Below are 27,990 nucleotides of genomic sequence, written 5' to 3'. Positions count from 1 at the left end.
GTGAATGTAATTTCGGAAAGGATTTCGTCTGAAAAGAGGATATCAAGAGGAGAAAGAAAGTATGCGAGTTTTTCTTTTAGAAAAAAAAGGTTATGTCATTTTTGATATCATAATGAAATCAGTAAATGTTGTAATGCTTGATGTCACTGATTATGACGAAAGAGGTGGATAGGATAAGTTAGGCCACACGTTGTAGGGAGGGAACAGGAGGCAGAAAAGCTTGCTCGGATTATGACGAAATGTAAATAAACAAAGAATTTATTCTTAATTTCGACATGTAAATAAATAAACAAACAGTTGATGGAGAGGGAGCAGTAGAATGCAAGTTTTCAAACGTTTTTTTTTTTTTTTTTTTCTTTTTATTTTATTTACAAAAAGTAATTATTCATCTTATTTTTTGACGTGCGTTATGTTTAACATGAAAGCAATAGTTGGATAAAGGTAGGCCTTTTCCATGTTCCTACTGTCTGGATGATATTGTCGATGACTGACTGCACTGATGAGTCTTTACCATAACCTTTTATGATGAAGAAGGAATATGCAAGTTTACAAAAGCGACAGGACAATTGGCATCCATCTGATGACATTGCAGAAAAGGAAAATGAATACGTTGAGTCCAGAGTCTCTGAAGAAAAGATACCACCTCCTCCTTGATCAGGTAAATGAATTGAACATTTTATTGCAAAAATAACTCTTTTTCTTTTTCTTGGTTTTTTGTTCCCCGTTTTGAAATTGATGTCGTTTGAACCATGAGTTGCTTTAGACGAGTTCTAGTGCTAATTCGGATTTCTCTTTAGAGACGTTAGAAATTTCCCATGAAACCCAACCACATGAGAAAGAGAACGATTCAATAACTCATTCTGTGCCTTGCTACATCACAGTGCCAGTCTGTTCTGCTGCATTTCTCCTCTTGTGTCTACCCTGCATACTCATGTCACAATTTATGGATCCTTCCCATTTACCTTGTTGGATTTTTCTTTGTATACGCTACTTCTCTTGCATGGATTTTATATGCTAAGAGTCTTGACTCCATTATGAAGTGTGTTTACGCGTTGCGCGTTTGCTAATTCCACAGTGACTTTTGAAGCATGGACCAAGGTCTTCAAGAAAGCCATGGGGAAAATTTCCGGTGGCATAGAGACAGGAATTCGTTGTTCTCTTAGTGGTATATGATCCGCCTCTTTGTCTACCAAAAAAGGAATCAAAGAAGCAGTGGTGACTACTGTTTCTGAGCTTAAGAAAGCTACAAGAAGCTAGTCTGCTTCTCCACTTTGGCATCGAGTGAGTCGTTGCTTCCCACATCCATACCACGTTTCTTATAGACTATTCCATTTCATTCATATACTTTCAAAGTTGGTTCGGAGGACATGTTTCCTTGATAATAATTCCCATAGCGGGAAAAAAGCACTGTTTCCTCGTTCCTACAAGTTACAAAAAAAATAATTACAAGAGAAGTTCGGATATCCTTGCTTCTCTCCCATTTCTATTTTTTTCTGTTTTCCTTCTTTGTAATTTCTCCGTCCTAATTCAGCCATCATCAAAGATATCATATCATATTCACAATTCAGCAAACACAAATTTAAAAAATAAGTAGGCAACATCACCAACTGCTTGGGCCACTACATGAAAATATATTCCTGTTACTACATTTTCCCAAAGGAATCGTCTCTTTTACTCAAGCTTATATTATATATTCCATATCTTTTACTTGATCCTTCCATCATATTTTTTGTTTAAGAAATATGCCAATCCCGTCCATCGTCTTGCTATATTTATTTTCATACCCCGTCAGTCTTTTACCACAGGATGTACGTATCTTCAACGACACTCAACAAACTAACCATGAATGAGAGAAAGGTTGTATTCCTGTAAATAGTATGAAAACAATTAATTTACATGAAATCTCGTTTTGCATCCATATAGTCCAAACTTTTATTTATATTTCTCAAAACCTAAAATAACCTTAGTGCCCACCTAGTCTCCTTGCTTTCCAAAAAGTATACATCTAATCGACTTCTATAATAGCGTCCTCCTCGTCGGGTGGATTTTCAATAGCTTTTTCGTCCTCTCCGGTAGCTTCATCACGGACAAGTAATTGAACCAATCTATCATCGTTAGCAAAAAATGAAAAACAAAACATAAAACAGTTCCAATAATTTATACATACTGATCACATAGACCTCGTAGATCTTCGTCCTCAACGTGAAGATGAAGTTCACGAATAATAGGATAGACTTTGCGACTTCTCAAGTGTTCTCTACCTTCACGAGTCGCGCAAAGCAAAATCAATGACTCGACATGTGTTTTCATTATAAACATATCTGGTTCACGTTTCTTGTCATCGGGAAGCAACTGCAATTCATCAAACATTCCCTCCATATCTTCTTCATCCATATCTTCTGGACCAGCCAAGGGAAGCAAAATATATGGAAGCAAATTTACACCTTCTTCGTCCATAAGGATTTTGTGGAAAGGTGTATCAAAGCAAATGTTTTTGATGATGGTTGCTACACCAGTACGGCGCAACATAGAGTTATGTTCGGTGAAAACAATCAATTTTGAAATAGGGTAAACATTGTCATATTCTTGAATTGTAGTAAAATATTTTCTTCCTCTTTCAAAACGTGTCATATCGGCAAACACATTAGCAAGGAAGTCAAAGTTTGCATATTGATTAATACCATGATTTGTTCCCTTCACGAACAGATCCATCAATTGATCAATAATATTTTTGCTAAGAGAAAATTCGCGAAGAGGAACTTTCATGTCTAAGATGCGAACAAAATCCTCCTCCTTGGCTAAATTGCACAAAAGCATACATGTCAAATCGGCGAGACCGTGCTCAGGATTCGTGACAATACTGAATACAAGATTCAAGAATTCCTCATCCATCAAGACCCTACGAACTGCCACATTCTGAGATACGTTTACCAATGCGGTAATCGCTTGACTAGCGATTTGTGGTTTATCTTTCAATAATGCCTTCAAATCCTTCACAGGTTCACAATTATTGTTAAACCAAATATCAAATTGAGGGCTGTTTCTTGCTGTGTAAGGGAGTAAATGCTGTGTAGCCAGCATTCTCACCTGTGGATTCTGATCATGCAAAAATCCTGCTAGCTGACTTTGTAAGTAGATATTCCACAATTTTCGCCTACCTCTTGTAATTCCGACATCTTTTATTTGTAAAAAACGATAAATTATACCAACCTTCCCTAAAACTTTCAAAAGGCAGGGTTCTCGAAATTTTTGCACCTGGTAAGAATGGAGGTATCAAGGCAAAACCAACAAAAAAATCCTCATTCCTCGACACCAATTTATACTTTCATTCTTACTTTAAACTTTTACAGGGAATTCATAACCAAGTTCAATTTTTATTTCCCTATATATTAAGTTGTTAAACTGTTCTTTTTTTATGCCTAATTATTTTACTGTTGTTACGAAAAGTTAGCTAAATCAAGTACAACAAAACAAACAGCTATTATTAACACTTATCTATACCAAATACCAGAACATGTATGCATCTTTATAAAATTCTAAATTATTAGGCAGTAACGTTTTCAAACAAAAAGGTGGGTTGCCCAGGAACAGCATTTGCAAAATTGGCAGCAATTTCAATCGTACTACCAGCATCGGGACCGCTTTCGACAACTCCAGTAATGGGAGCAGACTCATCGTTACGCTTTTGAATATGAACAATGCGTAACTCTTTAATACCCACATTGCCGATTAAATAGGGCTTAACTTCCTGCAAGACGTCGATTTCATTAAATCCTAACTCGCGGCTGAAAATGGATGATGCAGCTACGTGTTCACCACGGTTAATGACCGACTGTTTGAATTGCTGGATGAAGGGCATAGCAACCTTCATGGCCTTCTTGTCGACATTAGAAATAATGGCCTTGTCATCAAACTTATTTTCGGCTTCGCTGTAGTATTTTTGGAGTAAAGAAACGTATTGAGCTTGCCATTCAGGGAACTGATCAGCAACGAAAATACTCAAACGCTTAGGCTTAGAAGGATCGAAAAGCATGCCCTTACCCTTCTTTTGACGTTTTAGTTGACCAGCCTCAGCTTCACGAATTAGCTTAGTCAAGGTACGAACGTACTGCAAAGAATTTGAGAGAGCGGTATTTACAGGGTTAGAAGCACTAGGGAATCTACCAGATACGTGGATGCTGCTGGGCTTCTTAAGAACGGTGAGCCAGAGTTGTTCACTCCAGTGAGGAGTGAAAGGAGCAAGCATCAAAACTTGAACTTCGATCCAGCGCAAAACAAGATCCTTATGCATTCCACGATCAGCTGTAACTTCACGATACCAATCACGAGCATTTTGGAGGTCGTAGAAGGAGTTCTTCAAAGCAACCTTGTAAGAAGTAGCACTGTAGGCTTCGTGGGCATATTCAATCAATTGGTTAATCTCATTATCAAAAACACTGTCGTGGAAGTTGTAAGGGCCAGAGCGCAACTCATCAGCCTTCTCAACCATTTCACGGCACCAGGCTTCTTGGGTAAAGAGACGCAAAATGGCAGAGTTAGCCATAGCTTCCTCAAAATTAGCGTCATCCACAGTGTCACCAGCGTCAGCCAAAGCCAAACGAGTAGCATCAGCACCGAACTTCTTGCAAGCCTCGTGTAAGGTCATAAAGTTTCCTGTAGACTTGGACATCTTTTCACCATTCATGAGAAGGTGACCGTTGGCACGAATACCCTTGGGCCAGTACTTCTCGTCAAAAATGGCAGTATGTGTGTAAAGGCAGAAAGTCAAGTGGTTAGGAATCAAATCTTTACCAGAAACACGAATGTCAAAAGGATAGAAGTATTGAAATTCGCGGCGAAGCTTGAACAATGCCTCATCAGTAATAGATGTATTAGTAGGTTTAGCACCGTTACGGAATACATAATCCCACACTTCAGGTGTCATTTGTTCAGGCTTAATGCTCAAAGCTCCGGGAACGCTTCCGTTAGGAGCACCTTGAAGCAAGTGGGCAATGGTGTAGAAAGCCATGTAGATGGTGGAATCGGTCAAACTCTCAACCAAAAATTGAGGATCCCATGGCAAGCGTGTACCCAAACCATAAGAACGAGCGCAAGCCCATTGAGAGAGCCAGTCCAAGTTCTTCTTAAAGCCGTTACGAACCTCAGGAGAGAAGGTGTTCAAGCGTTCTAAAGCGACTTCGGTAAGGGCCTTCCAGCTAGCCTCACCATAGTCCAAGAACCATTGGTCACACAAGGCAACAATGCAATCATCACCACTACGGCTAATGACTTGTCCTTCAGGTTCGTTGTATACGAAAGCCAAACCTTGCTTAATCAAGTCTTGGCGAACCTTAGGCTTAGCAACCTCAACCTTCTCACCATTATAATCACCAATGATCATAACTCCGTGGTAGAAATCTTCCTTGTAGGCCAATTCCTTAGCTTCAGCCAATTGCTTAACATCCTTTGGACTTTGAATTTTCAATTTCTTACATAAAAATTCAGCAGTCAAATTACCAAAGGAAGGTGTATTGATGATGGGAACAGCATCATACTTCATCCATTCGGGGTTTAAGTTATAAAACTCAGCTTTCTTACGAAGTTCACTAAGTGTAGCATAATCATCAGGAGAGCCACTGGGGACAGATGTAACGACACCAGTACCCTTGGTAGGCAAAACACTCTCCATAGGTAAAACATAAACCTCACGATAAACAGACAAAGGAGCGTTGATACGAGCACCAACAAGTTGTTGTCCCTTGATAGTACCAAGCTCTTTAACAACACCGCGTTCACGCAAAAGACCTTGGAAAGCCATATTGCTAGCGGCTCTACGGGTACAGATGTAGAGCTCTCCAGGAACAAGACCTTCATAAATACCATAGGTCAAATTGGGACCGACAAAGCAGTTAGTCTGACCATACATAGTCTCAGGACGAAGGGTAGCAGCAATCATATAAATCTTGTTGATTGATAAATCAATAGAAGTCAAAGACTCATGGGCAGCATCAGGGAAGTTCAAGACTTGCATCTTAAGTCCAGTGTACTCTTGAGGACCTACACCTTCACCACTTTTACGGTCGTGATCCATACAAGGCTGACCATCTTTGATAGAATAAACAGTATAACGTTCACCAAACTTGATTTTACCAGCCTTGTGTAAGTGATTGACTTGCCAACGGACAAATGAGTCATAGTAAGGGTTGGCGTCTGTAGTAATGAAGGAACGGCGCCAGTCGATACCAAGACCAAAACCACTGCAGTCTCTTCGGCACAAGGGAGGGAAGTATTCGAGCCAATATTTGGCATCAGCAAACTTGCTAATTTCGTTACGAGGAACACCAAGCGACTCCATAATTTGGAATTGATACTTGACAGCAGCGGTCTTAGCAGCAGCTTTACTCTTCTTACCACTGTGCTTGGTGACATCCTCGTTCTTGGCGGTTTCTTGCTTAGGACCAATTACATGCTCTTCCTCTTCTGGAAGAACGAAGTTAGGACCAAACATTTCCATTTCACGGGAGAGCTTATCAGCACTAGCGCAAATGGGCATACCGGTGCAATGGAAACCCATGGGGAAAAGAACTCGCTTTCCCTGCAAACGTTCAAAAGCACAGGCAAACTCGACCTTGGATAAAGTGAAAGCGTGACCAAGGTGAAGGCTTCCGTTCATATAAGGGTAAGGCATGTTGCCAAAGAACTTGGGATATTTTTCACGCAATTCTTCAGGAGTCATATCCTCCAAAGGAGCATTACTTTCGAAAACCTTTTCATTCTCCCATTGCTTTTGAAACTCCTTCTCCCATGCGATAAGTGTATCACGCTTTGTTGTGTTCTCCAACTTCAACGTCGCGGTTTTGTTTTCTAACTGTTCGACACTTGCATTAGTGGCTGCCATCTTGGACTCAAAGAACGTAAAGTTCAAAATCAAAATTTAGAACAATCGTTCCTTTTATTTGTTTACAAGCAAAGCTGCTAATTTGGGCGGTTTGCTTGTCGAACAATTATTTGGTACTTGGCAAGTTTCGTCTTACGAGTAGCAACTCTCTGAAAACAGGTAGTAACCAGATGCTCTATTAGATTACGATCTCGGTTGGACTACGTTATCGAGCTTCACTGATAATTGGTAAACTTCCTTACAACCGAAAAACAGTCACAAACCGAAACAAAGCTCAGCTATATATTCGAGCTTTACGTATACTTATTTATCAATAATGCTTACTTGTGTATCATGAGGAGAATATTCTCATAAATAAATGGTATGTATTATTCTAAAAGTTAGAAGAAAGAAGATGTCTTTAATGATGAAAAACCATTACAGACCTGTTCTGATGCCATTTGGTGTTTGAGGACAACCTTATATTGCCTTTTTTTCTGAAGATATTTCGTTTTCTTTTAGTTTTTTTTTCCTACAGAATTTCATTTTACTAACAGTTTATAGATGATAGAAATTGAGTGTTGCTCATCGTAGAATATCTTTATATTAGATTTCGTGAAAGTGTTGAGAGTTTGTAATGTTTCAATGAATAACATGGATATGATAAAAAAATCTTGGATTTACTTGTAGCGATTGTGTTCAAATTATTTAAATTCATAATAATAGTAAAAAGCATTACGAGAAACTAAGTCATTAACTAAAAGATTGTATCAAGTTACCTTGTTTACAGATCAATGGAGCAAACGTCAAACCCTTCCTTCAATTGGGACTTGGTGGGCATGCTTCCAGTAAGGAAAAGACGAGAGCATTGAGAAACAGTTGGATCTTTCATGATACTGCTGACACTGACAACCTTTTCTCCCTTCGTATAAAACATAGCAAATTTGTAATCAGGGACCGATCCTTGAACAACGATATCATCAAAGCCCTCTGCAGCATTGTTACCACAGTATCTAATTTGCTTGCCCTGAGCAGACCAGAAGAAGGGGGTAAATGTTTTCGTAGTGTACTCAGCGTTTTCTCCCAACAAAATGTGGTTTGCGGCTACACGTCCGGTATTTCCAGCAACGTCCCAATGTTCGATGCGTGTAATAACATTTTCAGGTAATCCTGCATAAGGAGCATGGGCGATATCACCAACGGCATACACATCTTCAAGACCTTGGACGCGGCAATTCTTATCTACCTTAACTCCTCCGTCTTTTTCTAGTTGAACATGGTCCGCTATATAGCTCAAGTTAGGCTTGACACCAACCGCCAATACAACAACCTCAGCAGGCAGGATTTGGCCGTCTTTGAGAACGACTTTGTCTACAATAGAAGAATCGCCTAAAGACTTCTTGGCCTCCTTTATGGAATTGTTCAAATAAAAGTGGGTACCGTTCTGTTCGTGCAGAGCTTTGATGGCATTGCCCATTTCTTCACCCATAATCTTGGCGAACGGAGCAGAATCCATTCCGACTATGCTTACATTGTGATCCTTCAAAGCAATGGCAAGTTCGAGTCCGATAAAGCTACTTCCAATAATAACAATGTTCTTCTTTTGGCCGGACTCGTTTGTGGCAGCTGCCAACTTGGTACCATCTGCTAGGGAACGAAGACAGTAAACATTAGAGGCGTCGAGGCCTGGAAGGGGAAGTTTGTTGGCTTCACCACCAGTAGCTAAAATGACCTTTGAGTAGTTCAAAGATTCGTTGTCGCCGTAGTAGATAGTTTTTGTCTTAGGATCTATTTTGTTTACGTTAGACTTGAAACGGAATTCAATGTCCAGTTCATCATAATATTCTTTGGACCGTAAAGCAATCTTTGAATGATCATGCATCAACGTCTTTGAAAGCTTCGGTCTATCGTATGGAGTGACATCTTCACGAGTCAAGACGGTGATCCTTCCCTTGTAATTACGTTCACGAAGATACTCGGCAGCTACAGAAGCTCCTTTACCACCGCCGACAATGCATACGTGAGGTGCAGAAGCTTGATTTTGGACGCTTCCCTTCTCGTAAACCTCGGTAGCCTTGTTTCTCCAACAACCCTCGGGCTGTAAGAACTTGGAGCCACCGTCGCCTTCATCTTTCACCTCGATGAAAAGACGTCCATCTTCTGTTGAAGAAATTGGAAACGTACGTAACGCTGAAATGGCTGGTGAGTCTTCGACGTCTCCCGTCGCACTATTGAAGCAAGCACCGTGCCAAGGGCACACGATTCTACCGTTCGAAGTGACAGCACCGTTCACCAAAGGAGCACCATAATCTAATCGTTGATATTTGTTAGTATCGTCCTAGGGAATGATTACCGTAAGAATGAAAAAGTCTCAGGAAATTGCTTGTACGTCTTTTCTTGAGTAATATTCAACAACATTCAAATTCAGATTTCTCAAGACAAGCTGGACTTGTTTCAAACTAGAAATAAACATTCTACATTGATTACATACGTGAACATTTTCCAGCAGTAGCAAAGTACTGATTTTTCGCTCGTACCAAAAGAACATTAAAAGCGGTACCTAGCACTTTAGCTTCCGTTTTTGTTCCATTCCTATCGACCTTCGTATGGTCAAATTCCAACTCGTATTTACGGCCCTGGACGTTATTTCCTTGGCTTCCAGTTGAACTGCTCATGCTAAAATTTTGACTTTTTATTAAACCTTGCAATGGTGGTAACAACAGTCTCGTTTTCGAGAATTTCGAAATGTGTAGTGGTTGGGATTTGATAAATTTCCAAGCTCCTAGCATCTTTTAAATCATTCTTTTATAGCGGAACTATTTCAATTGTTGCGTTTACCGTAGTACGCCATGTTAAATGCTGCAAGATCTGTTTACGTTATGCAACCCAAACGTAACCATTTGCTTCTCCGTATTTCACCTTGATGTCAGGTTTTCTTTTCTATTGATTTTCTTTGGTTCCGTCTATGATAATGCTTGAAATTCATTCTTTCTTATTGGAATTCGCTCTTTTCTTAGGCAATCTTTTTCAACCAGTTGTTGAGGTAAGAGTTCAACCATACAGTCATTGAAGGAAGAAAGGTTCAGAATGAAGTATCGAGCCATATGAATCTAAGAACAATAAACCACGCTTTAGAATAGTTATTTATTTATTTTTAAAACTAAAATAGATTCCAACCCATGAAAAAAATAATAAATTTCTCTATATATGTTTGACGAACGACCGTTAAAAAAATCCGAAAATCAACTTTTTTCTTGCTCATGCTGTTCATGTAATTAAATGATTTCAATAGTTACTACTATACGTAGTAGGCATGGACAGACAGACAAACATATTGGAACTTCATTTATTTAAAAACACTTTTTTTAACATCGCTTTGCTTAGACTAACATAAATAGATTAAATCGAGTAAATGAAATGAAATAGAAGATGGAAAATGCAAAACAACACTTCTTTAGATGCTCAACTTTGTTCATTCAAGCGTCTACTTTTCGCTTTCTTTTCACTCATTTTCACTCATTCTATCCTCCTGTTCAATCATACATGCACCTTCTCATAACTTCGATAGATGATACTATACATACCCAAGCTACTACTACAATATAACTTCCCTTCCACCTATTTATCCTTCAAAAAATATATTAAATTTCATTTCTGAAATATATGATTTCAAACGGCATTTCTACTAGCTCGCTTTGATTGTGCATTATTGAATTTAAGCATGTGATGTTGTAGAACCACAATACCAGAAACAAAACCAACGTTGGTTTAGTTGTTCCTCTTTCATGCACATTACCACCACACAATATCATCGGTAAGAACTTCACGCGGAAATGCAATCTGACCCATCTTTTCAGAACTGCCCAAAAAAAAAACAAATCTACTATTTAAAATACAGTTTTAAACAAATATCACATCTCATGTGTCTTTTGTTTACTTGCAGACCTTGCCGTCAGCAACTTCACGACCAAACATAGGCTTGTCCCAGGCCCAGGCGTCTTCAATGAAGGTCTTGTCTTCAGGCTTGGAAACATCAAGCTTGGTGAAGCTGTAGGATTCCCAGTCAGGAGCAACATCGAATGCGGGAACGTGATCTTGACCCTTGATAACGAAGGCACCAGTGATGGTGTTGTCTCCGTTCTCACCAATGACCAAGCAACAGCCAAAGATGAACTTACGAGAAGCTTCAAGTCTTTGGAAGAAACCACCGATCAAATTGCAAGTCATGAAAACGGCTTGCTTCAAATCTTCAGGATAGGCATAGTCAACCTTCCAAACAGAGTAGTTTTCGGGATCAAAGTGTTCAAAGAACCAAGGAAGAGAACCACTGCGGGTATCTTGATTGGTATAAACACGCTTGAACTCCTCAAGGTTCAATTCACCATTGGGGAGAGCAGCGAGAGGGTGCTTAGGCTTAGGAGCGGGAGCAGGAGCCTCTGGCTTTTGCTCCTTAGGGGCCTCCTTAGGCTTGGGGGCTTCCTTGGGAGCAGGCTTGGGAATCTCGGGCATCTTCTCAACAAAGGTGAGAGCACCGATAATGCTGTCCAAACCACTTTGATGATACATGGTAGCGTAGTAACGTTGGACATGAGGGTACTTAGCCAATTCACTCTTTGTAAGGACGAAACGAATGACACAGCTCAAAGAGTTAACGGCAAAGACATCAGCCAAAGAGAGACGAGAACCAACAAGGTAGGTCTTGTCGGCAAGCAATCCGTTCAAGCGAGTCAACTCACTAGCGACGGAAGCTTGGGCTTGCTTTTCAACATTGGCGTTGTAGGGTCCCATCAAACGGCCAAGAGTCCAGGGAAGACCAGCACTGGCGAATTCAGAGTTGAAGTAAGAGACATATTGGAAAATCTTGGCCTTGTCTTCAGGAGTTTGACCAAGGAGAACACCGGTCTTGTCAAAAGAAGCGACTAAATTGTATTAGTAAACATTTGAAAGTAAGTTCAATAGAAAGATAATGAGCTTTCGGGAAAACAAAAAAAAATCTACGCGTGTTCAGATTTACCGGTCTCAACACTATTTTTTAGACAGGGATAACTGTAAAAAAAGATATTCTCATCATATACAAACAAAAACCTTTGAAATCATTCGAAAGTTTTGCTCGCGTAAATTTTTCTTTTTATTCGTCTTCCGTAATCGAAACACACACTTTCAAAGCGTTTTTCACTTACAGTAAACGGCAATAGCAATAGCTTGAGAAAGCAAGTAGCCGTCTTGACCGACGAAGACGGGAACCTTCTTTTCAGGGAATTTGGCAGCAAGGTCAGCTGGGAAGTTACCAAAAGCAACATCTTGGTTGTCTACCTTAATACCGGCAGCAGCGGCGGCTGACAAAACAGCAGACACGCGAAAAGAAAGAGTATTTCCGTAGACAGTACCGACAGACATGGTGGTAGTGGTGTGGTGAAAAAAGAAGGGACAAGTTCCTTAAATAAATGATTTCTGGTGCAAAAGTTGACTAAAATTCAGTTGTTGTGGCAACGCAAGAAGTAAATAAACACGATTCAAAAAATAAAAAAAAAATTATTTAGAATGGAGAACAGAGAAATGAGAGTTCAGTGAAGAAAAAAAAAAATTACAAAATTGATTTTTTGTATTAATCGAATAGTACATGACAAATGTTGAGAGTACTGTAAACCGGCGTGAAATTTAAACAACTTCAAGGAGATGAATACTTTCATGCTAAAGGGATGGCTTCTTGTTTCTCATGTTTATGGAAAGAGAGTAAGGGAGAGGGGGAAATGATCAGACAAAGAGGGTTATTATGTGGATATAAAGTAGAATGGACCTGAATAGAAAGAGCAGATTTAACGTTTGACCCAGGTATACTTCTTTCTTGCCTTTGGTTGACCGGTCTTTTTCCGCTCTACCTTACGCTTGTCATTTTCGACACAGCCGGCTTGACGTAGAGGACCTTCTAGGAGAGCGTTCTGTATCCTCAGTGCTCTTGAAACTGCAGAATGGATAGCTCCGCTCTGACCAGTTGGTCCACCACCATGGACGACCATCCAAACATTAAATTTACTAAGAGTTTCGGTAGCCACCAAAGGATATATAGCATGTCGTCTATGGGCGAGGCGTTGGAAATATGAGGCCAGGGGAATGCCGTTCACAAACACTTGTCCATTTCCCTGGATGATCTTCACTGTCGCTTTACTACTTTTTCGTTTTCCTGTTGCCAAGACAAGGCCCTTTTCTTCGGGCATAACCTTCCTTTGGTTCTGAAGTCCAGTAGTGGAAGGACGAGTAAATCTATCAATAACCTGTTGAATGGATCCAGTTCTATAAGAAGGAGATATCTTATTCAGAGAATCAAGAAGTTCAATAATCCTTCTATAACCCACTCGCGACGTTTTTGGATCCGAAAAGTCTTGCTGATATTGTCTTAATGTCTTCCATTGGATTTCGGGAGGTACTTCCGCGTATATTTTCGGAGCGTATTTTAGAAGATCTTCTAGATACAGACAAACTTCATTGAATCGTGCATTTGACGTAAAATACGATGAACTTTCCGGAACAAGATGAACCCCACGAAAGCTCCATTTAGGAGTCAATGGTACAGCCACGGGGGATTTAAATAGTCTTGGGAAACTCCTTATGCGCGCTAATGTTTGAAACATTAGACTAAGCCTTCACAAGTTCAAATCTGAAATAAATATGAATTCTGCTCCTGCCAGGTCGTCCTGTAAAGTGCGTAAGTAGCACCCTTCGCAAATAGGAAATTCTACCAGCATACGCTAAATGGATCTATTGAGACGTTCTTTACGAAACTATATGCCTTCAGAAGTTCTATAGCTACTATAGCTAGTAAAAAGACTGATAAATTGTTTTATGAATGTATTACATATATATATATATACAAGAATTTCCTTTCTTGTCCAGTTAATTATATTTTCTATGGTCTCTACAAAGGACGTCAAGCATAATATCCAAAAACTTTCAAATATTGTTATTATAAACTAGTGAGTAGGCTTAACTCAAATGTTTCTTTTTAAATAAGTCAAAAGGAGCATAAGAAACACAAAAGATCCTCGTGATCTTGACGAGAACAGAAAAGTTATGAAAGCAGAAGTTTTTTATTGTTAAACTTACACCGCTAGAAAGACTGTCAAAGCAAATTTTCCAAAAAGACCCTTAAACCAAACAATATAGAATTATTAATTCCTTTCGCGTGATTGAATAATTCACATTCCTTCAGCATCTTTACTCAGACTTTTTCTTTTCCTTTTTGTCTTTCTTCTCCTTTTTCTCCTTCTTATCTTCCTTCTTTTCCTTCTTCTCCTTCTTTTCTTCCTTCTTCCGCCGTTTCTCTTCCTTCTTAGCGGCCTCTTCGTCTTCAGATTCAGTCTTACGCTTCTTAGTAGACTCATCCTTCTTTTCAGCATCAGCTTCGACAGCAGGAGCATGCTCAGGAACAGTCTCGGGAACTGGTGTAGGGGCGACTGCTGGGGTAGGAACAGGAGCATTAGGATCATTGTAATCAACGTAGCTCTTGGACCAGTCGGAAGGAGTATTCTCGTTGGGACGGCCATACTTATCAAGCTTACCTTCCTTCTTCATACTCTTCTTCTTCATGCTTTGAGGTCCAAGACCCCAACGTCTGGGATAGAGATCACGTTCCATGATACAACGCTTGACCTTGGCAACAACGCCATGGTCGCAAGTTGAAAGCTCAACAGTAGACATTTGAGCAATACCAACAGCAATAGCTTCACCTTTAGTAGTCATAAGGACGACTTCGTCATTAACCTCGATGCCAGATTCATAGCGGAGAAGACCAGGAATCATCAACTTGGCACCGTAGCAAACAGCATTAACAGCACTGTCTTTGACGACAACACGCTTATAGCCAACAAGGAGAGACTCCAATGGGCGAATGACGCGACGCAAGTAAGATTCATCACGAGTGTTATCGTAAACCCATTGAGCATCCAAGATATCGTGCATGGTGACTATGTCGTCGTTTTCAGACAAACAACCAGAACGAACACGACGAAGTTCTTGCATATGAGCACCAACACCAAGCAACAGACCAAGGTGAACACAGAGGGTACGCATGTAAGTACCAGCTTCGCAACTAGCCCAAAAGATGGCAAGGTTTCTGTCTTGATCAAATTCAATCAACTTGGACTCGTAAATGCTACGAATACGCAATTGACGTTTAACAGCTGAAATTAAAGGAGGACGCTGAAACAAAGCACCGGTGAGAGTTTCAATAGAGGAAGCAAGCTTGCGCTCGTTCTCGATAGCATCGTGAAGACGCAAAATACAAACATACTCTTTACCAGCACTTTGTTGAGATTTGACAAGACGAGTGGCACGGTCATTGCAAATAATCAAGCAACCAGTGACTTTGGGATCCAAAGTACCACTGTGGCCAGTCTTCTCTACACGAAGAATTTTTTTCACCCAGGCGACAACTTCGTGAGAAGATGGGTTTGCTGGTTTGTCCAGGTTCATTACACCAGATGAAACATAGTCAGCAATTGGGCGTTTCAAAGGGTTGCTACCACATGGAATAGGGGTATAGTGGCCAGTACGGACAAGAAGCTTGTCAAAGTTTTTCAACAGCAAAGGCCATTCTTCGGTGTTGATTTTGCTAGCCGAAATAGCTTCAGGCTGGATCTTAAATTCAGTCTCGGATTTCGATTCTGCCATTTTACTATCGAAACGATGGTAAAATCGGGTTCTAAAATGTAACTGTCCTGAGACCAGCGATGTTGGCAGGCGTCAGAAAATATTTCTTCGTTGTAAGGTCGTGACTACCATGGTCAACACACACACCTTGCATTTCGCTATGTCTATTCCGAAGCCCTATCATGTGGTATAATATTTAGCGATGAAGGCAAATACACTACGCTAATAAATATACAAATTTTTCTAAAAAGAAATAACAGAATTGGTATAATTTATAGAATCTTTATCTTTTTATCTTTCTTCAAATTGATTTGCAATTTAAATATCTTTTTCTTTTTTCGTAATAGATTCAGCTCATGCAAATGCAATTTGACTGTAAAACACTGTCTGTACAGTATGTAATTTCGCCTTTCCCGGTGATACATCCTCCATTAGTCTGTAAACTTGCTCTCGAAACTTTAAAAATAACATCAGTAATGAGACTGGTATATGTGTTTGAGTCGATTATGATAATTCTGTATTTTACCTTTCCGTGCAAAAACACTCAGACACTTTGAATGAACCGGTCGCTTCATTATTCAAACTTTCTATGATTATCTCTTTCTCTTTATCCATAGAAACAGAAACTATTTAGTATTTGTATCGTTTCTCCCAGTTACAGAGTATATACCAAAGAAAAATGCGCACAAAAATAGACCTCCCAAATTTTTGAGATATCTAGATTCTTCAAGAAGATTTTTTCATAAATACATTTGTTTTATTTAAATTACATGCAAATACACTGCTGTAATGAAAGTAAACTTTCGTGTTTGTTTACACGTCTCATATATGTCACCTTGTCTAAGTGTTTTCGTCACCTTCGTACGTTGCTCTTAACTAGCACCAGAAACTTGCTGCTTCCTTTTAAATAGTCGAAACAGAGAAGTTTAAGGCTCTAAGGGTTTGTTTGGATTATTCTTTACGCGTTTCTCTATATTTCGCATTTCTCTGGACCTGAAACTTGAAATATAATCAAAATAAGCAGGCAATAAGAAAGATGGCTCCTTCCAAAGAACAGATGGATGAAATGAAAGAAGCATTTACTCTCTATGATATTGATAGAGATGGACTTATTCCCTCGAGCCATGTGGGCTCTGTATTGCGAAGCTTGGGTGTAAACGTTTCAGATGCTGAATTAACAAAGCTATCCAGCGAGCTCGGTGATGCTATTGATGAAAAGAAGTTTATGAATTTTGCCAAATTCAAGCTGAATGAGACGGAGTCTGAAGAGGAGTTTGTGAAGGCTTTTACAGTCTTTGATGCCGACAATAGTGGTTACATCGAAACTGCCAAATTTGCTGAGTATATGATGACCTTGGGAGAAAAATTACCCGAGCATGAAGTCCAGCTAATGGTTCAGGAGGCCGATCCCACTAATTCAGGTAGTTTTAATTACCACGAATTTGTACAACGCATTATGGCTAAGTAAATTTTCAAATCCATTTTATTGGTGAGTACCTTGCTGATTTAGGCTCCATGGGTTGTACCTTTTTTCCTTATTCCTTCGTTATAAAATTGTCTTTCGATGTCGAATTCTTCCGTATGTGATCGATTACATATCTACATGAATTATGAACTTTTCTTTATGCTATGTGTCCCTCCGTTTGCTTATTTTATTAGCAATAAATCATGTTTCCATATCACATTTTTTACTTGTTTAAGTAGATTCGTAAATTGCAGTAGAACTTTCCATAGTCTTGTAATAAATAAAAGTAATGATTTGATATTTCCATTACATATCTCCTTCTGACTTGGCTGCTTCGCGTTTTCTTTTTAAATATCTTTCTCGGGCGGACAAAACTTGATCTTGCGTCGTTGTCTTTGGCATATGAGTTTTCAACGCAAACTCTTTCTTTTTTTCTTCCTCTTTTTGCTTTTTTAAATTTTGTTCCTCTTGGTATTTTCGTTTTTGTTCCTCCACTTGTTTCAAGGAGTAAACACCTCTAGAACCTTTATTATCGTATCTGCTCCTTCTTGTGTCATATTCAGAAGATTCTTGTTTCCAACGTGATTCAGAAGAAGGGACACGAGAGGCCGGTAAAGAAGATTTCGTAGCAGGGGGTTTTGGGACGTTTAAACCTGCTGAAAGTACTTGTCTCTGATCAACAATCTCATTGTTGTCGTTTAATTCAGGTGCTTTATCCGTAACTGAAGTATTTGAGAACGCCTTTTTGTTTAACTCATCTTCATGGCTATCGCGTCGTTGGCCAGAGGATTGTGATGGGATGCTTCGCATTGCTTTGTCATGCTCCTTCTCTTGTTGTTCTAGCATACTAGCGTAAAAATCTTTCATGCCACCTCCATGGGAATTTTTAGCTTCTAACTCTTCTTCTTCCCTCTTTCTATCTTCAATTTCTTTTTCCATTTCTTCACGATGCAGCTTATAACTGCCAGTAACAAATTTTTCAGATCCATCATCACCTTCTGATTCTCGTTGCTTCTGTAGAGCTCGCTCACGAGCAATGAGCATATCCCGTTTTCGAGTTTTGGCTGATTCAATAAGCTTTTCCATATATTTTGGGCGTCGCTCTTGGGCTTCCTGCCGTCTTAATTCCTGCTGTTCACGCTCCCCGCTCTTCATGGAATCATAATATTCATCATAACCATATACTAAATTGTCAGTTAGTAAGAATTTTATAAATAAAAGATAGCTTAAACATACCAGAAGCATCACTTTCTGTTGTTTCATTCCTTTCAATCTTTTCTATAGGTATTGATTCAGTAGTCTGAATAGTGAAAGGACGCGCGGCATCTTCATCAGAAGAATCTTCTGCCTCTTCCAAGAAGTTTATTCTCGTATTTTTATTCTCCTGACTGGGCTTCTTCATTAAATTAAGCCCATAACGAAAACCCGAATTTGACATATTCTTATAAATCAAAATCGAGACTTGATAATCCTTGTTTTAGCAGAAAAACAACGTATCTAGTTGAGAAAATAACAGAGGAAAAAATTGGATATAAACGATAACTGAAAACCCTTTACAAAATTTGTATGCTGAGGTTGTACCACAAGAGAAACATATATTTAACGTTTAAAAAAGAGTAGTTGAGCTTTTATAGCTCATAGTACCTTGTCGTCAAGTTGTTTACTTTAAAACAATACATTTTAAAGAGAAAAAACAAATAATACTTTGGCAGCCGAATGCTGCAGTATAGGGACTAAAAATAACCGTTTCATTCATTAACCGGATTCGTTCGTAAAAGTACACACCGAAAGGGTCCTGCTCATTTTATTATGTCGTCAGAAAGCTTTCAAAGAAGACTCGCTCAACATACAAATGCTCTTAATGCCTCTATAGATGGAGCTACGCAAACGCTTTTGTCTCGGTTTCAGGATATTGCAGACATTGCAATGAACCAAGGAAAGGATAAAAATATAGTATCATCAGAAGTATATCAAATTGAGTGTCATACGCTTTCAATGATCCGCGCTGTGGAACAGCTACTGGATATCTCAAGACAATTGAAATCGTTCTGGTTATGCAATTCATCATCTACTACCGTACCAAGTTTAGACTTCAACGAAACGAATTTAGACCTACTAAAGTCAAAGATGACTTCACTTCAAAATATCGGGCTTGATGTAAAAAGCTCCTTGACTAACGGCATGCATGAACCAGAAGAAATGAAAAATGACCTCGCAAGTTAAAAGCTTGTTTATATATTCTCACTTGCTTTCCGACTGTTCTTTACAGAAATGGTTTACTTTAAAAGTAATTACTACTATAACCTTGTTTTCATTATAAAAATTTTGGCTGACTTCTAGTCTCTAAGTGATATTTATTATAGAGGCCTTATTAATTAATATTTTCCAAAAGACATACAGAACCTTGATTTGTACAGTAGACGAGTTTGTGTGGATCTTCCATCCAAGCTAAATTTGAAATTAAAGAAGCCTCGACCTTGCTCACCAGATTCCAAGATTTGGAGGCTTTAACGTATGAATGAATGTACAAATACTTATCATCAGAAGATGCCAAAAGTTGACAAGTTAAGTCTAACACAGCTGCAGAAGTGTTGGCATCTGTTGGTACCACATGAACTAACTTGGATTTTCCCAAATGCCAAATGGAAGTTCCCTTTTCATTGGTAGCAGTAGCAGCTAACCAGTATCCATTCTCACCGAATTGAAGCGACTGAATGGAGCCATCCTGAGGACCGAATCTAGCAGCGGAAACACCACTAGCCGTTTCAAAAAATTCTATTTCACCGTTTTTCTTACCAACAGCAAAGATATGTCCATCGGGGTGAAAAGAAAGAGCAGTTATTGTATTTGATATATTGACAGAATAGACAGCTTCTTTCATGGAATATAAAATGCATGCTGCATCTGTAGCTGCAACGACGTATTCTCCACTTGGATGAGAAGACAAAAACATCAAGTTTTCATTTTCGACAGGAATCGATAATGAAGGTCCAGAAATTGATTCAACTTCTTCTGGAACATTATAAATTTCAATCTTCTTCGTATCAGCGTTTATAAGTGCAAATTTAGAAATATCTAACCAGCAGCATGCCGTTACGGATGAATCAAAGGACTTTAAGGGCTTGTTGGTATGGCAATCAAGTAGAGAAACCCGGTTGTCAACCGAACAAAGAGAAACGCCTGCACTTCCAGGTCGTGGAATTAAAACAGAATTAACATCCTTTTCAGCAGAAGGAAAAACTGTAGCCGGTGAGCTGTGCACAAGTTGATTAAGAACCTCTGGTGTTGCCCAAGTAGGCTGTAATTTTGTTTGCTTTCTTTTTGAGGAAAGTTGCGTAAGAGTTCTTTCTACCGTAGAGTTAAGAGTTGTTTTGGTGTCTTCATTGTTATCCTTCATTTCTATATCATGATTTGCAGCTCGGTCAGCTGTGGGCTGAGAGATAGACGAGATATTATCGGAAAACTTAGCCAATGCTTCCCTTGCCTCGTCTCGTTCCTTTGTCAGCCGAGATATAACTCGAAAAGCAGCGTCTAATGAATAAAGAGATGTCGAAAGCTCTTGCTTCGTTTCACTCAGTTTTTTTCGTAAATCGAACTGCTCTAATGCTAAAGCATCCCATTCTTCTTGAAACAAAGAAAGTAAGGCTGGCAGTGAAGTCGTAGAAGGGGGACGAGGCTTAATAAATTCAGGTACTAAGGAAATATGTTAATATGTTATCAGAATAGGGGTCTTTGTAGGAATCTACATCGAAAAGCATAGGTATAAGGACAATATCTCCAACTCCAACCGTCAAAGGAGATAGTTTCTTAACAAAATGTCATCTTTTTGTCTACTGCTCGTTCAAGAATAAACCATGGACGCGTTCAACATATCCTTTTTCATTCGATATTCTTCCTCCAATGCTTCCATATGTTGATTTATTATCCAAATTCCCATTAGCCGTACCTTTTACAGGAACCAAATCATCAAGCGAACACTCCTGCTGAGTGACAGGGTCCTTGGAAGTTTCATTAATTGCTTGTTCTATTAAGCGTCGTTCGTATATGTTTCCTGCAGAACGCGTTAGAAAAAGTGAACCTGTCATTGTTCTTACCGCTAACCCGTGAAACAACCGGTTCTTTCGGCGTTTCTCCACTGATTGAACAAAACATTCGGCTCAAAAAGTTTCGTTCTGTGCAAAAGGGCCTTCCTACTGTTGTGGATTGTAATCAACGAGGTTGAACGATATCCATAAAGTGGGTATATTTCTCATGTTAAAGTGTAGTAAAACGTTTTAGAAGTAACGGTACTATACCTAAAAAAAAATTATACATTACAGTAAGAAAGATAATGAAATACAAAGAGACTATAAGAGGTCATGCGTGCTGGTAGATTTTTGATCTATTTCAATATTTCCCGTTAGCATATCACAGAAAGAAGGAATTCATTCATTGGTACTTGTGGAAGGTGAATTTATAGTGTCGTGAGAGAAATAATAAAGAATAGAGAATGGATAACACGACATTATTGACGCGTGGTGATAATGTCTACAATAAGAAACGCGGACGTAAGCAACGGCAGGAAGAAATAGTTTTCGACAAAGCACAGAGACAGTAAGTTACTACGTCTAATTTAGACATTGAATGCCAATTAACGTGTATTAGAGAATTTTTAACCGGGTTTCACAAGCGGAAAGTAGAGCGTCAAAAACATGCTCAAGCTGTCGCGGAGAAACAGCAACGGGAAGACAAGCGTCAAATGCGAAAGATGGTAAGATAATATGATAGCAAAATACTTCTTTAGGAATGTTTGTTGACCTTTGATTCTTTTTATAGATACGACAACAAAGAAAACAACAACTTCAGGAGAGAATTGAAGCTTCCAGAAAATTATTAGGAGCTGAAGATACTTCTAACTCGGAGGATGAAGATTCAGATAATGTTACAGCTGAAACTGAAGATAAAGTGGTAATAGAAAACGACGATGAACCTCGTACTCGTGAATATGAAGAGGATGATAAGCACGTTTCTGTTATTATTCAAGAAGATGACGGAGAACAGAGCCAAAATGAAGAGGAGCTGGCGGATGGAATTCATACTCCACAAACTGATCCTCCGCCTAGTGTACCGATTCGTCCTCACAAACAAAAGCAAAAAAAAAATAGGTTCCGTTACGAGTCCAAAGAGGAAAGGAGGATGAGTGAACGAAAATCTAAAATTAAAAAGCTAAAACATGCGGTCCGTCGTCGTCATTAAGCTGGTTAGCATTTTGGGAACATATCATTCTGGTATTTAAGCATTCTTTTTAGTTAGGTATATATGTTAATATAGTAGGAGCAATACTTATGCGGACTAAACAAGAACTTTCAGTAAACAACAGAAATCTCAGAAGTTATTTTCTATACTAAATTGTTTTACTAATTTAACTTACAAACGAAGCGTCTGAATGAATTATATAATAGCTTCACCAACCCATTTATGTTAGTCCACCTTATTTTACTTTCAAATGATTTTATATTTTATATTATTTTTCTATTTAGTTTTTGTTTCAATATAATCCTGTGAGTTCTTTTCTTCGCATTTACCATATTATACCCTCTCTCATAAAAGTTTTACCCTTCCTTCTTGGAACATCAAACTTGGCAACCACACAACCTTCTAAACTCAAGGATTTAGCGTTGCTGGTTCTATAAGCACCCAGACTCATCGATCATGACTCTGCAATAGAGCATGTCTTCACCTTTAAAAAAACTGAACCACGCAGTATCGCATCGTCGTGATTCTATAAAAACTCGCGGGCGAGATAAAGGCAGGTCCCTTTACGTGAAACAGTATGAGCGGTACCTGGACGTTTTGCAAAAATATTTGAATGAAATAAATAGAAAAGATGTATCAAATTCAGAGGAAGCCGTATGGGGAAGTTTAGAGGGATCTTTCGTAGGTAATACTTTTTGGACTTCGGATGAAAAACGTTCTTTTTTTCATGGACTGGCGAGATATGGAAAGAAAAACATAGATAAAGTGTCTTATGTGATTGGTAGCAAAAGCCCTTCGCATGTTCAGCATTATATTGACATTTTGGATACCGAATTACGCTGGCTGAGAAATCATATTGATTCTTCTGTTCGTAGTCGATATTTAATCAAGTATCAGGAAATTCCAGCTGCTTCGGAAATGAGTCATGAATGGGTTGAGTGGGAGGAGTCTTGTTCTCAACGACTTATTGACGCTTCAGATAAAATAGCCTCTGAGGATAGGAGAAAGGAATCCATGCATGTACAAGCAAACCGGGAAAGCCATAACGATGATTTACTGAAGCCGCAAGATTTATTTAATGTTCCTTTGATGGAAAAGCTATGCTTTCAGTTTTACTATAATGAAAGGTCTGGACTGGAAAGTAAAGAGAAAACAGCAAGTTTCTATACTTCCTCGGTTTTAGAGGATCTTGTGGATTTAGTAAAACAAAAGACAAAAGAATTGGTTTTAAACTCGGCTTTTTTGGCTGAGCTCCGATTTGGCAAACTGGAGTCAAGCGCCGTGTTTCATCGAAAGGCTACTATACGTTACCGGGATGTAGAATTATCGACAAGGTTGTCACGATTTGATCGTTTTAATATTCCTGGATTTTGGAAATACCTTCCTTTTCGTCAAAAGCTTAGGGTTTTAAAGCAGAATAAAAGACTGAAGCCAAAAACATTTATTGAAATATTGAGCAAAGATGAAGACTTCATTCGTCATAAACAAGGAAGAGCAAGACTCAGAAAAAAGCATGATTTAGATTCGGAGGAAGTGCTATCGTTTAACTCTAAAGACTCACCCCTAATAGATTTGGAGTCGGTGGTGCCCCCTACTCCTCCTGAGGCTAGTTCTGACTCTGGGGACGATGCGTCTGCAATTACGGAGAGTCATTCGAGCATGCCTGAGAGCGATGATAGTCCAGTTGAGGGTGAAGAAGAACAAGACGACATCAATTCGTATGATATGGCACAGTCAAGGGCATACGAAAAGTCCTTAATTGATTATGTTGTGTGTAAAGAAATTGAATCTCTAAGTGAAGAATCCGATAAAGTTGCTTTGCTTGAATTAATAGCTCAAAAAAAACTCGTGGATATGTCAAGCTTAAACGATGATACCTTTCGTGATGCATCGACCGATTATCTGCGCAGTTTACATACTGTCGATGGGGAATCTGATTCTGACGTTGATGTACAGCCAATCTGCTACTATTATAAAGACCCCATGCTGATAGACTCCAACCCTGAGGATAATCCTTCTGAACGTTTGCAGAAACAGTATGTTGGTTTAATCTCTTATGACATGGATTTTCATCAGGAACGGATGGATCCTTATGAATTGTTAGCTCAACCGGTGTCTTCCTGGGAATATTCTTTCCATAATTCAACTGAGTATGATGCTTCTAACGAAGAGGATATTGCTAGTATCGAACCATAGATATAACTTTTCACAGTGCTGTGCTTCATGTTATCTGATTATTTCTTTTTATTTTATTATTTTATTATTCCTACTTGTTAATCATGTATATTGAATTCCTCCGTGCTCTATTTTTTGGTCCGTTTTATATGAGTTCTGAATATGGTTAATTTCTCTTCTAGTGTGCTTTCTTGTCTACATTAACAACTTTGCTGTTTGAGCGCTGCCAAGGCAACTCTCCTCCAACTCATACTTTAGGATAAATTGTTTCATATTATCTGAATTTTGTTAGCTACTTTATTTAATTTTTCACGCTTTACTACATTTAGCCAGCCATTTTCGTAAAGAATTAAGCTTAAAATAGCGAGCTATATGATACTGTAAGGTATGCTATGATAGAGCATAATGTCATAAGACCGGCAAGGTATTCTAGCACAATTCATGATGTGCATGAATTTACTAACTACACCCACCATCATTTATTGATTGTTTGCGAGTATACCTCGGTAGATATTGTAATTTTACAATATCAATGGAAACCTGAAACACGAATAGTTTTATCCGCGTCGTTTGTTTGCTTGCAGTAGGCTTCTAGTTCCTATCGTTTCATGAAGCTTGTTGTCGTCGATTAGTACTAAAAGTAGAATAAGAAGATGGGGTTTAGAAAAAATTTTCCGTTAGGAAAGAGTGGTAATTATTGTACTCGTTGCGAACGTGAGTTCCAGCGAAAAGAAACTCCGATTTCGTTCGGAGGTAGACTTTGGCATAACGGTTGTTTTACATGTGCGAAATGCTTGAATAATCTAGAACAGAGCAATCAATTGCTAATTCAGACGTCCGACGGAAAGCCGGTTTGTAGTGATTGCTCACACACCTGTACAGTTTGTCAAAAAGCGATCCAGGACTATGCTCTTATGAATGGGTTTGATTCATATCATCGGGACTGCTTTAGATGCTCGAATTGCAGAAAAGTTTTTAATAACTCGGAATTTGTGAAAGACGGTCGAACTGTATATTGTAGCGATTGCAGCAGTCAAAACTCTTCTTTCATGTCTCCTCCAATGGAAAATGCACCTTTACGTACTTTACGTACCACAAAATCACCAAGTCATGAGAAAGCATCTTCGCAGGATTCGAGCCACTCCTCGAACCCTGAAATAGCATCTCCCAAGTCAAAGTTTTATGCTTCTGAAAACAGATCTAATGAGCGTGTATTGCATGCCAATGGTGAAACTACACTACAAATTAACCAAACCATTCCTACGGAATCAGCTTTTCAGTCTGTCGACTCTTTATTTTCGCCCGAAAAGAATAAAAGTTCAACCTCTTTCAATAGCTTTGGATCGCCTAAAAAAGACAATGTTCATTTGAATGCTCCTTCTCCATCCAGTTCCCCTCTCCATAGAACGTCGGCATACACGAATGACCGGACTCTTACTCCCAATATCCCTTTAGACAGGAAAGCTCCCTCTCCTTTCAAAACCATTTCCTCATCTAACAAAAAGACTTCTACTGATGACTTTTTAAATGACTTTGGCTTTGCCCCACATCAAAAGCAACATTTCTTTACTGCACATCTTAACAGATCTCAGTCTAATCAGAACATTCATTCTTTATCTGAAATAAACAGCAATCCGCATCAACCGTCGTTTTTATCTCCCCATAATCAATATAGTGTTTCTCGAGCCGTGAGTCCAAAGTCGCAAGTTCACCGCAAGTCATCCTCCCAACCGTCAAATATTTATGGACTTCCCCATTTCGTTTCCTCCCCCGAGACAATCTCCTCAGGTAATGGTGAACGTGGTAATTCTCATGGGTCTCTTCATGTACATTCTGGCTCATCACTGCCCACTCTCGTTTCCCCTTCTAATCCTCCATTTGAGACGAAAGTGTCCGAGAGTAATAGTAACACTCCTTCTTCTGATTCTTCTAGTTTTTTTGAAAGCTACAAGATAGATATGGAAGCGCTGAAACTACAAATAAACAAACTCACACACTTAACGGAATCTATATCGTCAAGATCTATTGCTTCTGGATCGGAAAGTTCATTGAATTTGACTGAAAAGAAGGACGCGTTACGTACACAGAAGCTGGAAGTTTGTGAAAAGTTCTTTTCTTTTGCTGACGTTGCCGATGATCCTATTTTGAAAGATCCTCTCCATCAGAGCTTAGTAGCTGCGGCTAATGCTTATATGAAAATGCTACGCGATAATTTCTCACAAGAACTTTCTAATTTGCTGGAACGACGAAATGAGCTCCTTCAGGATTATTCTAATGCACAAAAATTACTTAGCGAGTCATTAGAAGCCTCAGTTCACTTGAATGCTAAAAATCTGGAACTAGCTGATTTAAATAATAGCCTGGCTAAACAAATACAGCAAAAACGAGAGTTACCACAAGGAGCACCGCAAGCTTCGTCCGGGCCGAACAACTTGTTCTTAGACACAAAATCGTTAAAGCCGCATTCCTCTGATTCCGGAATCAGTAATCCGGATTCCTACCAGCCGTCGACGTCTCCTTTACAAGCCAGTTTTAACAAGCTTGAATTACGTGGGCTGAAGTTGCTGAACTCTGGGAAAGCCAGCAATCGAAAAAGTCATTTCAAGTCATTTCATGCGAAATCCAAATCTGCTGATCCCGTAATCGTAAACGAAACGCCAGTATGTCAACATGTCTTCCAGGTTAATGCTATATTCAAGCCGTCTCGTTGTTTTATTTGTTCGGAGACGATATGGGGATCAGAAGTGCGCTGTATGAAATGTTCTGTTGCTTGTCATTCACGTTGTGTAAAGAAGTTATATTCGGGAAACGAAGAGTTAAAGTTTTTTTCGGACGAAGAGACCGATAATAATAACAATAATAGTAATGCTAACGTCCCGGAGATGCCGAGCAGACTACCTCCTCCGGAACCTTCTCCTTTGATGTTTGGTAGACCTTTAGAGGTTCAAGCAAAGATTGATAAGCAATCTGTTCCTAAAGTTGTTCAGATATGTGCAGAGTGTGTCGATGCTCATGGGCTACATATCGAGGGTATATACCGTATTTCCGGAAGCGCTTCCCAAGTTCGTGCATTTATTGATATGTTTGAACAGAACAGCATACAAGTGGAACGTTTAGCTTCTGACATAACTGCTTGTACTTCCGTGCTAAAAACGTATTTACACAAACTTCCAATTCCAATAATCCCAGATGAACAATACCGGAAGCTATTGAAAGCTGAGGAGCTTGATGACGGTTTTGCGAAGGAAGAAATGTTTCGAATGGTTCTACAAGAACTTCCTGTCGAACATATCAGCATTTTCAACTATTTACTTCAACATCTTTTGCGTGTCGCTGACAATGCTGATAAGAATCTAATGACTAGGAAAAACCTTGCTACCGTATTCGCTCCAACTCTCATGAGAGAGACAGACATGCATCTTAATTTGAAAAATGTTAATAAACGAAGTGCTATACTACAGTACATACTGGAAAGTTATGAAACGCTTTTTACTGACACTTATGTTGCGTGAAATACCCTCTAAGAAACCTTATGCATATTTATGATTTTTTAACATCAGTCAATAAATACTATAAATGCAGACATATACATATATGTATATGTAAATCATTT

The 27,990-nt window shown here is 39.0% G+C and overlaps 13 protein-coding genes across 13 annotated transcripts; 5 read left to right on the top strand and 8 right to left on the bottom strand.

Moving 5' to 3' along the window:
- Window positions 1-167: 167 nt before the first annotated feature.
- On the bottom strand, window positions 168-3,279 carry SOCG_01041 (uncharacterized protein). Its single transcript, XM_013163461.1, has 3 exons — window positions 3,159-3,279; window positions 2,168-3,120; window positions 168-2,105 (listed from the first exon to the last, which is right to left on the bottom strand). The coding sequence occupies exons 1-3, from the start codon at window positions 3,174-3,176 to the stop codon at window positions 2,006-2,008; spliced, it is 1,071 nt and encodes a 356-aa protein (XP_013018915.1). The 5' UTR covers window positions 3,177-3,279; the 3' UTR covers window positions 168-2,005.
- Window positions 3,280-3,414: 135 nt separating this feature from the next.
- Window positions 3,415-7,095, bottom strand: SOCG_01040 (cytoplasmic leucine-tRNA ligase Lrs1). Its single transcript, XM_013163460.1, has one exon. The coding sequence runs from the start codon at window positions 6,875-6,877 to the stop codon at window positions 3,545-3,547; it is 3,333 nt and encodes a 1,110-aa protein (XP_013018914.1). The 5' UTR covers window positions 6,878-7,095; the 3' UTR covers window positions 3,415-3,544.
- A 416-nt stretch (window positions 7,096-7,511) lies between these two features.
- On the bottom strand, window positions 7,512-9,622 carry SOCG_01039 (apoptosis-inducing factor Aif1). Its single transcript, XM_013163459.1, has 2 exons — window positions 9,348-9,622; window positions 7,512-9,166 (listed from the first exon to the last, which is right to left on the bottom strand). Exons 1-2 carry the CDS (start codon window positions 9,529-9,531, stop codon window positions 7,641-7,643), a joined length of 1,710 nt encoding a protein of 569 aa, XP_013018913.1. The 5' UTR covers window positions 9,532-9,622; the 3' UTR covers window positions 7,512-7,640.
- An 844-nt stretch (window positions 9,623-10,466) lies between these two features.
- SOCG_01038 (translation elongation factor EF-1 gamma subunit) lies at window positions 10,467-12,295 on the bottom strand. The gene is made up of 2 exons (XM_013163458.1): window positions 12,037-12,295; window positions 10,467-11,775 (listed from the first exon to the last, which is right to left on the bottom strand). The coding sequence occupies exons 1-2, from the start codon at window positions 12,251-12,253 to the stop codon at window positions 10,790-10,792; spliced, it is 1,203 nt and encodes a 400-aa protein (XP_013018912.1). The 5' UTR covers window positions 12,254-12,295; the 3' UTR covers window positions 10,467-10,789.
- Window positions 12,296-12,672: 377 nt separating this feature from the next.
- SOCG_01037 (ribosomal protein subunit S9) lies at window positions 12,673-13,071 on the bottom strand (the record flags this gene model as incomplete). The annotated part of the gene is made up of 1 exon (XM_013163457.1): window positions 12,673-13,071. The coding sequence occupies one exon, from the start codon at window positions 13,069-13,071 to the stop codon at window positions 12,673-12,675; it is 399 nt and encodes a 132-aa protein (XP_013018911.1).
- Window positions 13,072-13,691: 620 nt separating this feature from the next.
- Window positions 13,692-15,642, bottom strand: SOCG_01036 (pseudouridylate synthase). Its single transcript, XM_013163456.1, has one exon. It carries the CDS (start codon window positions 15,521-15,523, stop codon window positions 14,069-14,071), a length of 1,455 nt encoding a protein of 484 aa, XP_013018910.1. The 5' UTR covers window positions 15,524-15,642; the 3' UTR covers window positions 13,692-14,068.
- Window positions 15,643-15,764: 122 nt separating this feature from the next.
- On the bottom strand, window positions 15,765-19,286 carry SOCG_01034 (uncharacterized protein). The gene is made up of 2 exons (XM_013163454.1): window positions 18,204-19,286; window positions 15,765-18,151 (listed from the first exon to the last, which is right to left on the bottom strand). Exons 1-2 carry the CDS (start codon window positions 18,403-18,405, stop codon window positions 17,274-17,276), a joined length of 1,080 nt encoding a protein of 359 aa, XP_013018908.1. The 5' UTR covers window positions 18,406-19,286; the 3' UTR covers window positions 15,765-17,273.
- SOCG_01035 (myosin I light chain Cam2) lies at window positions 16,290-17,186 on the top strand. Its single transcript, XM_013163455.1, has one exon. The coding sequence runs from the start codon at window positions 16,539-16,541 to the stop codon at window positions 16,968-16,970; it is 432 nt and encodes a 143-aa protein (XP_013018909.1). The 5' UTR covers window positions 16,290-16,538; the 3' UTR covers window positions 16,971-17,186.
- On the top strand, window positions 18,468-19,326 carry SOCG_01033 (mediator complex subunit Srb6). Its single transcript, XM_013163453.1, has one exon. It carries the CDS (start codon window positions 18,777-18,779, stop codon window positions 19,188-19,190), a length of 414 nt encoding a protein of 137 aa, XP_013018907.1. The 5' UTR covers window positions 18,468-18,776; the 3' UTR covers window positions 19,191-19,326.
- On the bottom strand, window positions 19,259-22,458 carry SOCG_01032 (ubiquitin-protein ligase E4). The gene is made up of 3 exons (XM_013163452.1): window positions 21,062-22,458; window positions 20,914-21,018; window positions 19,259-20,660 (listed from the first exon to the last, which is right to left on the bottom strand). Exons 1-3 carry the CDS (start codon window positions 21,117-21,119, stop codon window positions 19,339-19,341), a joined length of 1,485 nt encoding a protein of 494 aa, XP_013018906.1. The 5' UTR covers window positions 21,120-22,458; the 3' UTR covers window positions 19,259-19,338.
- On the top strand, window positions 21,338-22,441 carry SOCG_01031 (rRNA processing protein Rrp17). Its single transcript, XM_013163451.1, has 3 exons — window positions 21,338-21,560; window positions 21,612-21,717; window positions 21,783-22,441. Exons 1-3 carry the CDS (start codon window positions 21,457-21,459, stop codon window positions 22,200-22,202), a joined length of 630 nt encoding a protein of 209 aa, XP_013018905.1. The 5' UTR covers window positions 21,338-21,456; the 3' UTR covers window positions 22,203-22,441.
- On the top strand, window positions 22,442-24,730 carry SOCG_01030 (RNA polymerase I upstream activation factor complex subunit Rrn5). The gene has a single exon (XM_013163450.1). The coding sequence runs from the start codon at window positions 22,677-22,679 to the stop codon at window positions 24,396-24,398; it is 1,722 nt and encodes a 573-aa protein (XP_013018904.1). The 5' UTR covers window positions 22,442-22,676; the 3' UTR covers window positions 24,399-24,730.
- A 300-nt stretch (window positions 24,731-25,030) lies between these two features.
- On the top strand, window positions 25,031-27,889 carry SOCG_01029 (rho-type GTPase activating protein Rga3; the record flags this gene model as incomplete). Its single annotated transcript, XM_013163449.1, has 1 exon — window positions 25,031-27,889. The coding sequence occupies one exon, from the start codon at window positions 25,031-25,033 to the stop codon at window positions 27,887-27,889; it is 2,859 nt and encodes a 952-aa protein (XP_013018903.1).
- Window positions 27,890-27,990: the final 101 nt, after the last annotated feature.

The sequence above is a fragment of the Schizosaccharomyces octosporus genome, assembly GCF_000150505.1.
Source record: "Schizosaccharomyces octosporus yFS286 unplaced genomic scaffold supercont6.2, whole genome shotgun sequence".
In the NCBI taxonomy this organism is placed as follows: Eukaryota; Fungi; Ascomycota; class Schizosaccharomycetes; order Schizosaccharomycetales; family Schizosaccharomycetaceae; genus Schizosaccharomyces; species Schizosaccharomyces octosporus.
The sequence above is the reverse complement of the archived record's forward strand: the minus strand, read 5'-3'. Positions and strand labels throughout refer to the sequence as shown.

What these genes read in the sequence shown, in the direction of transcription:
- SOCG_01041 (XM_013163461.1), bottom strand. An exon ending in CTACGAGGTCTATGTGATCA is followed by an intron (nt 2,106 to 2,167) that starts GTATGTATAAAT and finishes TAACGATGATAG; the next exon opens with ATTGGTTCAATTACTTGTCC.
- SOCG_01040 (XM_013163460.1), bottom strand. Translation starts at nt 6,877, where the DNA reads ATGGCAGCCACTAATGCAAGTGTCGAACAGTTAGAAAACAAAACCGCG.
- SOCG_01039 (XM_013163459.1), bottom strand. Translation starts at nt 9,531, where the DNA reads ATGAGCAGTTCAACTGGAAGCCAAGGAAATAACGTCCAGGGCCGTAAA. An exon ending in TACTGCTGGAAAATGTTCAC is followed by an intron (nt 9,167 to 9,347) that starts GTATGTAATCAA and finishes ATCAACGATTAG; the next exon opens with ATTATGGTGCTCCTTTGGTG.
- SOCG_01038 (XM_013163458.1), bottom strand. Translation starts at nt 12,253, where the DNA reads ATGTCTGTCGGTACTGTCTACGGAAATACTCTTTCTTTTCGCGTGTCT. An exon ending in TATTGCTATTGCCGTTTACT is followed by an intron (nt 11,776 to 12,036) that starts GTAAGTGAAAAA and finishes AATACAATTTAG; the next exon opens with TCGCTTCTTTTGACAAGACC.
- SOCG_01036 (XM_013163456.1), bottom strand. Translation starts at nt 15,523, where the DNA reads ATGGCAGAATCGAAATCCGAGACTGAATTTAAGATCCAGCCTGAAGCT.
- SOCG_01035 (XM_013163455.1), top strand. Translation starts at nt 16,539, where the DNA reads ATGGCTCCTTCCAAAGAACAGATGGATGAAATGAAAGAAGCATTTACT.
- SOCG_01034 (XM_013163454.1), bottom strand. Translation starts at nt 18,405, where the DNA reads ATGTCAAATTCGGGTTTTCGTTATGGGCTTAATTTAATGAAGAAGCCC. An exon ending in AACAGAAAGTGATGCTTCTG is followed by an intron (nt 18,152 to 18,203) that starts GTATGTTTAAGC and finishes CTGACAATTTAG; the next exon opens with TATATGGTTATGATGAATAT.
- SOCG_01033 (XM_013163453.1), top strand. Translation starts at nt 18,777, where the DNA reads ATGTCGTCAGAAAGCTTTCAAAGAAGACTCGCTCAACATACAAATGCT.
- SOCG_01032 (XM_013163452.1), bottom strand. Translation starts at nt 21,119, where the DNA reads ATGTTTTGTTCAATCAGTGGAGAAACGCCGAAAGAACCGGTTGTTTCA. An exon ending in GGTTGTTTCACGGGTTAGCG is followed by an intron (nt 21,019 to 21,061) that starts GTAAGAACAATG and finishes CGCGTTCTGCAG; the next exon opens with GAAACATATACGAACGACGC. An exon ending in TGATTTGGTTCCTGTAAAAG is followed by an intron (nt 20,661 to 20,913) that starts GTACGGCTAATG and finishes ATATTTCCTTAG; the next exon opens with TACCTGAATTTATTAAGCCT.
- SOCG_01031 (XM_013163451.1), top strand. Translation starts at nt 21,457, where the DNA reads ATGGATAACACGACATTATTGACGCGTGGTGATAATGTCTACAATAAG. An exon ending in TTCGACAAAGCACAGAGACA is followed by an intron (nt 21,561 to 21,611) that starts GTAAGTTACTAC and finishes AACGTGTATTAG; the next exon opens with AGAATTTTTAACCGGGTTTC. An exon ending in AGCGTCAAATGCGAAAGATG is followed by an intron (nt 21,718 to 21,782) that starts GTAAGATAATAT and finishes TTCTTTTTATAG; the next exon opens with ATACGACAACAAAGAAAACA.
- SOCG_01030 (XM_013163450.1), top strand. Translation starts at nt 22,677, where the DNA reads ATGTCTTCACCTTTAAAAAAACTGAACCACGCAGTATCGCATCGTCGT.